Raw genomic sequence first — 8,820 nt, 5'->3', positions numbered from 1 at the left:
TGAAGCAGTAAGTCCAGTTCCGTCTGCCGTACAAGTGAAAAGGAGAAGCATATGTCGAGCAAACAGAAGGTACTCAGTAGGCTCACCCCAAGAAGGAGGAAATAAATGCTCGTGCCATTCACAGGTTCTGTGAGCTGGAACGTAATCCACTGGACACGGAATCACGTGCCAAGCACACTTCTGTGACCCTTCTGGTGCTTTCCTTGGCCGTTGTGAATATAGCCAAGTGAATCTCTGAGAATATCTAAGTCACTAGAGAAACTGCAAGAGAGGGAGAAAGAGAAAGGGACATTATTTTTTTCCTTTTTTTAGGTCAGGAAGATATGGTTCACTTCTTCCTGGGCTTACAGTGGATATTGTACTTCTAAATTTAAATGAATTTTGAGCACCTGCAGAGTAAAATGTGAATTCAAAGTAATGTATCTGGAGAAAAGTCAAGAGAAAAAACTAGATTGTGCATCCATGGAAGGCATGCCAGCCAGTATTCACAGCATGCAAGAACCACGGAGCAACACTTGTCTATGTTAAGAACACTTACTTGCTTAAATTTAAAGGGAATTCCTTTTAACAAGAGGCATTCACATTTGTGATGGGTTTGGGAAAATGACGGTTAAACATGTTTTCCTTTGCTCAAGTGGTGCTGAGCTAGTGGGCTGAAGAGTCAGCCAAAATTTGAATCCTGGAGGTGCATTTCCATGGCAGGAAGACCTGGAAAATTATTTATCATCACCAAGACTTGTTTTCAAATTTGTAAAACGAGAATACTATCAGTTTCTGTTTCATATACTTTTGCAAAGACCAAATTAAATAAGAGATAATACATGGAAGTCACTTAGGTTGGCAGTGGGAATACAGTCCACAGATGTGATCGGTCATTCAGTTATTACTCTTCTGAGAATAGAAATTCGAACAGAAATGCAATGAGTTTGCCTTCCTTCACCACGTTATGGAGGTAAACTTTGATAAACTCAGAGAGCTTGGAGCACAAGTGGTTTTATGACTTTTCAGAGTGAATTTTGAACAGACATTAGAAAAACTAGGGCACTTCATAATCTAGTGAAATGAATAGCTCAACATGCTATTCTGGCTAAAATTCTTGCTAATTTTGAACTCTTCCTTTATTTTATTTAGGAAAAATCTGTCTTCAGTGGGAGATTGCATTTGTGACTGCCCATAAAGGGAAAGAATTTTAAAGTCAGCAAGAGGATATGTTTGTAAAGTTGGTGATATCTTGAATGTGTTTCGAATAATTTTATCTGAAGCCATCATGGGAACTGCTAATACCATCAAGTCTGACAGGGGTTCTGATCTCGGTAGTTTTCCAGACTACATAGCTGTTACAATGTTTAATTATTTCCTTGAACAGTTGATTTCATTTAAGTTGTTTTTCATTTACACTCATCAAAGTTGATAACATCTTGCTCATTTTGAACAGTCATTCTCCATGACTGCCTTTCCTGCTCAGTATTTATATGTATTATAAAAAGGGCTGGATGGAGTCTTACTTTGATCCTGTTGGGTTAAGATTATTCAGAGTTATTTAAGAAAGGTAATTTATTTGTATGTTTTAAGAAAGCATTTGTCTGCTGTTATATCTTTTGAGAACTATGAAATTGCAACTAGATTCATCTTCATGAGTGATTTCTATATTAAAATGACATTCTTATTTATACATGACATCCCAGAATAATATAATTATTTTCTGAAGGATGTAGACAGAGAAGGCAATTGTTGGGCTTCATGGATAGAATACAATTTCATCATGGTGAGGAAGGAGAGGGGGCAGGTATCCTGTGTCTCATCTTTTTCTAATCCACCCATTCTTCACGAACTCCTATAAATCCCTTGTCAGGTCCAGCCTCTCTGGTCCTTTTGCTAGGGTGAAAAAAGTAAGACCTGCTCTGCCTTTGGTGATCTTCTCAAGTTAATTACCTCTACACACCTCAGTTTTCTCAGCCAGAAAATAGGTCTTAGAAAGTGTACCAAGCTCATGGGGTTGTGAGGGATAAAATGTGTGGAGTGTCTAAACTGATGCTTGAAAAAAGGTGCTCCTTAAATATTGGCTATGTTACCAGTTCGTTGGAACATGATAATTAGAAGGGATGCTTTACCCCGTGTAGGTAGCCACGGAGCACAGTGGAATATCCTGTTGTGGCTGCTACAAGCAGGGCCACTTATACTCAGTGTAAACAGTGAGTAGGCAGGAAAAGAGCTCTGGACTCGGGAAGATTGGTGAAAGGAAGTCTTCTTTCCTCCACCCCGGACTCAGGCTCGCCATTGATTCCGCTGTAGCTGCTTTGAGGAGTACCATTTCCTTCCTCACTCCTACGACCCACTATCGCTCACGAAGCCCCTCCCTGAGTTCCACCGGACTAGGAGATGGTTGTTGCTGGTGGAGATTTCCCTTTGGAACCGGCTGTGCGCACACTGAGGTTCTGCGCTCCCAGCCTATCAGAGCGCGCCCTGGGCTTCTGCTCTGTGACCTGCAGGAAAAGCGCTCCTTTGCAGCTCACGGAGGCTCTGCTCAGCTGCCGTCCAGCCGGCCAAGATGCCTCTGTCTTGTTTGTCATCCAACTTGCTGTCCCACATGACAGCCTTGAGGAGTGTGCCGCCGCCTCCACTCCGCGGTGTCCCAAGTGAGTGGGGACCACGTCCAGGCGCGGCCGTTGTTCTCTGGGGCTCAGCCCGGATGTAAGAGGTGGCGGCCGCTGGGGTCTTCCTGACGCCCCGAGGGAAGCGGGAGGAACATAGATGTGCACATTCTGATTTGTCCACCGGGAGCCTTTTCTGTTCTCTAGGTCCCGAGATTTCACTTTGTCTAGCGAGGGTCTGTATCAACTCTCAGAGTGTCAAATAAAGACTTTTAAAGAGGAGAGAAAACAAAGGCGGAATGAGGCCACCCGGCTCCCCAGTGACGAGGCCCCTTGTTTTTTGGCAGGTCTTCCCGTGACTCCCCAGAATCAGTCTTCCTGACTTCGTGAGCTAAGTCGTACTTATTTTTCAATAGGAGAATTCTCATTAGATTCTTTTAAGGGAAAAAAAGAGAATCCCCATTATTCTTGCTCTGACATTTGTTCCCATTTCATTTTTATTTTGTCGTCACTGATTTACAAAACCATAAGAATTCTAAATATACAGTTAAATATTTTGAAGTTGATACAATTGATCTTATTTTCTTATTTCATATAGTTAGTTTAAACTCAGAACATTTTTCTCATGACTTCTTGTCCTAGCCATCAAGTTTGCAGACCTCTTATTTGATCACTAATGTGCTGATTAATAATATGTAACAGTCCTAGTGATAATTGAGATTTTAAAACATCTTTTAGATAATAACGGTAATAATTGTGACCCTTTCAACTTCAAAAGCATTAACTTTATTGAATGTGAAATAAATGAATAATAAATGAATATTGACTTTAAGCAAAAACCATTTACTTTATTGAATATTATTTTATTGAATATGGGTATTATTTTAATAGTAGGGTACACTTAGTATTGATTGAAGAAGTTAACCCGTCTATTCTTTTATCTTCCTGTGAGACTTAGCTCTACTAAATATACATATATTTTGAAAGGAATATTCATAGTGTCCAGGGAAAAAGGCGTCACAGGCAGCAGTTGATACTCTTTGAAGAGGTATACTTACGTTTTGAACAGTGTCAGACAAAGTTCTTATGTTAAACCAAATTAGTTCCTACATATGTTACTCTAAATATGTGTATTATTGTGAAAAAAATTTTTGAACGTAGTCCCAAGTTTTGTAAATATTTCAATGAGAGTTGAAATAAGTATTAAGTGTGATTTTTGCCCAAACCCACAGCTTCCACTGTATAGGTTTTATTTGTACAAAAGAAAAAAGAGTCCCCCTAAGGCGACTTTTTCAGCAGCCTAGGAAATGCAGTAGCTGGGAGTTAGGAGATCAAATTAATTTAGAATCAATAGGATGAGACATGTGCTCCCCTCTGCAGTGTCTCCCAAGGACACTTCACTTGTGTGAAGTGATTAAAAGATGGAAAATCAGGAGCAATTTAGATCTCAGCACTGAATAGAGCATAACGGGAGGCAGCAGAGCCCGATTTCCCCTTTAGAGGTTCCCACTTGATGTTCTGTCTGTGACTTCTCTTTGGAGACGTGCCCTGCTTGCTTAGTAACCGTGTCTCGGTGCTACTTCTAGCAAGTCGTCAATTTCCCTTAGCAGGCTCTGTCTGTCACTGCTGAAACAATGATCAGGAAGCGATCGTGAGGATGCTTTCCAGCTGTAATATGACTGGACCTGAATTATAAAGGAGATATAAGGTGTCCTGGGTATAAACAGGACGGTTCAGTTAAGGACCTCACCAACACCCAGCCATTATCTCCATCCTTGTTTACTTTGGAAAGGTTAGTCAGGTTACATTTAGTGAGTCGGGGCTGCCTTCTCTATCAGTTTTGTAGGTGAGTGACGTTGACTGAGGACTTTCCGTAGTGGTAAGTATTCTGCACGGCATGTTGTCATGTCATTGATTTCTCACAGGAACATTGTGAGGTCTGCTATAGGCAGAGTGATGGGTGGCCCACAGTGAATCTGTGAATTGCTATGCGTCATGGCCGGGGAAGTAAGGGAGAGGATCCTGCATTAGACGGTGGGCCCAGCGTACTCACAAGGGTCCTTCCTCGTATGTGAGAGAGGGAGGCATGTGAGTCAGGGCCACAGGACCGGGTGGCAAAGGCTTGGCTGGCCATTTCTGGCTTTGAAGATGGAAGGAGGAGGGACATGAGCCAAGGAATTTGGTTGCCTCTAGAAGCTGGAGAAGGCAAAGGAATGGATTCTGTCTTCGAGCTTCCAGAAGGAAGGCAGTCCTGCTGACAACCTGACTTTAGCTCAGTGAGAGCTGTGTCAGATTTCTTACTCCTAGAACTGTAAGATGATAAGTCTGTGTTGATTTAAGCCAGTAAGTTTGTGGTAATTTGCTACAGCAGCCATAGAAAACTAATACATGGTCCGTTTTACAGTGAAGGGTGCTGGGGCTTAGGTTTCCTGCTAAGGTTCTTGCAGTTGTCCTTGCAGTGGGGAAACTGGTCATAGTATCCTGCAGGCAGTGAATTTTCTCCACTCCTAACACCAACTGCAAGGTCAGCAGCACCCCAGTTTCTTCCTCCCCAACACCCTGAAATGTGCTGCACATTTCACCAGGTAAATGACGTGTATGCATTTGTTTCCTCTGGCATTTTGGCTACATCGGCACTCTTGATTTAAGGGAGAGAATATAGTGGACATCTTTAAATACCCCTCCAGTCCTGTCTCCTGACTCTGAAATTCAGACTCCCAAACACCAACTAGTTAAGTTTCCTGAGTCACTTGTGTATCTTTTTCTTGCAAACTTTCAAGTCTTCTCTAACTTGTGTCTCAGATTCTTCACAGCTTCCTACCCTGGGAAAAAGATGATTGGTCTCAAAAGCAAAAAAGACATGATGGATGAGACAATTAAAACAATGCTGGGTGAGAATTGTTTTAAAAACCTTACAGTTAGCAAAGCCTATAGTAGTTTCACCAGCTCGTGAAGCGTCTGGTCTAGGTATACATATGACCTGTTATTATTAGACATTGATTTTCTGAGGAGACAAAAAGAAGAAAAATGTCTTAACATTGTTTTACTAGAAGGCACGGGCTATCCTTGAGCATTTGGCTGGAGGAAACCCCTTTTCCGCTTATCATAGGAATGTGGTCTAGTTAGCCACCTTTGTTTGGATTCATATGTATGCCTCTACTTTCTTTATGCTTTTTAGGCTTATCCTTTTGAGAAGGGACAATTCCAAAAATGCACTTTACATTTTGACCACTAATTTTCTGGGAGAAAGAATTTCTCTGCTTTAACAGAAGGGTTTTTGTTGCTGTTCTTGTTCCAGTAATAAAAAGGGTCTCAGCTTCACGAGATGTCTGTAGGTACATTTTGCTCGTTCCAAGGTATGAGAACGTAGAAGGGGAAGAAGCACACAGGAGCAGAGACCTTCAGGGAAATTAGACACATGACAGTGCTCCTTCTGTGAGTGTTTTCCTTGGCTCTTCTTTCATTTTATGGCGTACATTTACAGAAACGCTGGGGAAAAAAACGGTCACCATTCCTAACCCTTCAAGGGCACTTCCTGTAATTTGAGAGTCTTTCAGTTCTTTAGTAGCTAAAGATGAAAGGAGTTTCAAGATACAGAATTATCTGGAAAAGTGAATATTTCTCCATTTAAAAACTTTAAACCATTCAAATCCTAGGAGTGCAAGTAAGAAAAAGGAGGGGTTGCCAGTGGAGAAGAAAGACAGAGAAGCAAACTGTGTAATGTATGAGAAAACAGGGCTGAAAAAAAAACAGCTAAAAGAGATGAAAATGGATATTTCAAGAAGGAATGAAAGATGGCAGAGATGGTTGAATGTGTGTGCATGTCTGTTTGTGTAATCAGTAACAGTCCCTATGGCCATCAGATAATTTAGGGAAGGAAATATTGGAAAATTGTTTTTTCAACTTTCCTTTCTAGTGTAAAAGTAATTTCTTTTTAAATCTCAAAGGAGAAAAAGGTGGATGTTTTATTGAGAAAAAAACCCACACAAGCATTTCTTCTTTTTTCTTATTGCCATTAGAACTATCTCAATGTACTTGTGCTTTTTGTTAGGAAATCTTGAGTGGCCTTTACAAATGAAGTTATAGCAACTTAACGTTGAGCTCAGCCATGACTTGGGGTGCAGGCAGGAAACCTTGAGGTAAATTCCAATGCATTTCAAATCAGATCTCCCCACTAGAGGTCACCATTGGTCCCCCACCCCAACCCCTGTTCAGCCAGTCTATCTCAGAAGCACTTCCCGCATTAGTCCTCTACAGACATCCATCCCTCAGCCAGCTAGACCAGTCGTCCGTCACCTTGGACTGAACTGACCCCGGTCTCCCTTCCGACATACAGTGTGGACTGGATTACTTTTCTGATATGATGATTTAAAAAGGAATTTGATCATGTAAAAATTCCATAGGTACTGTTTCCAAGTTCCCGGAATCACTGTACCCGGGAACTCATGCCAACGACTCTCCATCAAGTTTGCATATCATCTGGCTTTTCGTAGTCCCGATGCCACTGGTCAGTCAGGGATCACTCTTATCACAACAAGTGTCACCTAGCCATCTATTGACACCCTACCTTTCTCTGGGCTCCAGGGAACAGAGCTGGAGGGTTCCCACATGAGGGGGAAGTTACTCCTTGAGTTACACCATCATACTCCGCACCACAGTCGCCTGCCCTCGCTCCTGCTTCCTCTTTATCTGCTCTTTCTATTCCTCAAAGTTCTGCTCAGGACTGGCGTCTCCAGTAGGAAGTAGTCCCTTCCTTATCTCGGAACTTCCCTAGCACTTTGTCTACACCCCTGCTATTATTCTGGTCACCTTTAACCTCATGTCAGGTACTGTATGTGCGTGTGCCTTCGGGGGTAAGTTACGATTCTGATGAGATGAATGCATGGCGATAAGTGGATATTCTTCACGTGTCTTTGTATCTCCAGTGCCTAGCACACAGGTGATTATTAAATGGAATGAAGAATGATGAAATCTCACATAATTTATGGGAATTTTTGTGACTAAGTCTCTACTGAAAATTCTTTTGTAAATAAAATATGCATCAGGCACAAGAGAATATCGAAAAACTGAGTAAGTTATCATATTTGAGTATCATAGTTTAGCTTGCTTCATCAAAGAAATTTGGAAGCTTTTTTCTTTGTGTTCTGAAACATTTAACTTCCATTAGAATTATTTCTTCCATAAAGATCTGACAGAATTCACCTATAATAACACCCTTTTTGGTTGTTTGGTACATGTTTGTGTGTATGTGTATGTGGCAGAGAGTGTGGTAAGATTATTCTCTGGGTCTTTCAGAGCAATTGATTTATATAGGTTTTCTCTCTCCTAAGGTCAATTTAGGAAATATTCATTTTCTTGAAAAAATATTTTTAGTTGGAGTTTTAATTTTTTTAGTATATAGTTATATAGCATACTCTTTTGATTTTCTTTGTAATGATGTTCATAGTTATTTCCCAATTTTATTTCTGACATTGAGTATTTAACGACACTTTTTTTTTTCTGGTTAGATAAGCCAATAGTTTATTTTTCCCTTCAAAGAATCAGCTTTTGAATTTGTTTACTTTTCTACAGTTTTTCCTCTTTCATAAATTCATTAATTTCTGTTTTTCTGTTTTTTCCTTACTATTTCCCTTATTCAAAATTTATTTTCCTAAATTCTTGAGTCAAATGCTCTATTCTTTTGATTTTATTCTTTTTCTTTGCATGTAATATATAGTGGGCCTTATATTAATAAAGATAATTTTTTTTTTTTTTTTTACTTGCACCATGGATTTCTAAGTTAAGGATTAACTTTGTATCCATCTTTTATATCAGCTTCTAATCCTCTCAGATTTACTCTGGTTAAAATCCTTGATTTTATCCTCATTACAGGGGTTTAAGCCCCATCTACTTTTGTCAAAACATTTTTATTCTGTCTAAGACATATTTATGAAGGGAAAGCAAGATGGGAAAACAAACATAAACTTAGTATTCTTTGAAACTCTTTAATCTTTATCCCTGTATTAAATATGATCACCAGAAAAGCTCAACTTCTGATCTTTACAAAGTTACAATTTCATGTTGAAATCTTTTGGCATTTTTGTTTTTATTGAAACTGCTTCAAAGATAAGCTCCATTAAGCTGCTCAACACGCTTTATGGAATGATCCCTTGTGACAAATACCTCTTAGAAAGGAGGATCAGTGAAGAGGAAATTTTGTGGTGACTTGTAAAGTGTCCTTATAGGCTGT

The 8,820-nt window shown here is 40.1% G+C and overlaps 1 protein-coding gene across 1 annotated transcript in view; it reads left to right on the top strand.

Moving 5' to 3' along the window:
* The first annotated feature begins 2,548 nt into the window (after window positions 1-2,548).
* CNBD1 (cyclic nucleotide binding domain containing 1) overlaps window positions 2,549-8,820 on the top strand; it is a 154,745-nt gene continuing 148,473 nt past the window's right edge. The window contains exon 1 of the mRNA XM_033126939.1: window positions 2,549-2,636. Within this exon, the coding sequence (XP_032982830.1) occupies window positions 2,549-2,636 (88 nt within the window). The remainder of the gene's footprint in view (window positions 2,637-8,820) is intronic.

The sequence above is a fragment of the Rhinolophus ferrumequinum genome, chromosome 14 (genome assembly GCF_004115265.2).
Source record: "Rhinolophus ferrumequinum isolate MPI-CBG mRhiFer1 chromosome 14, mRhiFer1_v1.p, whole genome shotgun sequence".
Lineage (NCBI taxonomy): Eukaryota > Metazoa > Chordata > Mammalia > Chiroptera > Rhinolophidae > Rhinolophus > Rhinolophus ferrumequinum.
The sequence above is the reverse complement of the archived record's forward strand: the minus strand, read 5'-3'. Positions and strand labels throughout refer to the sequence as shown.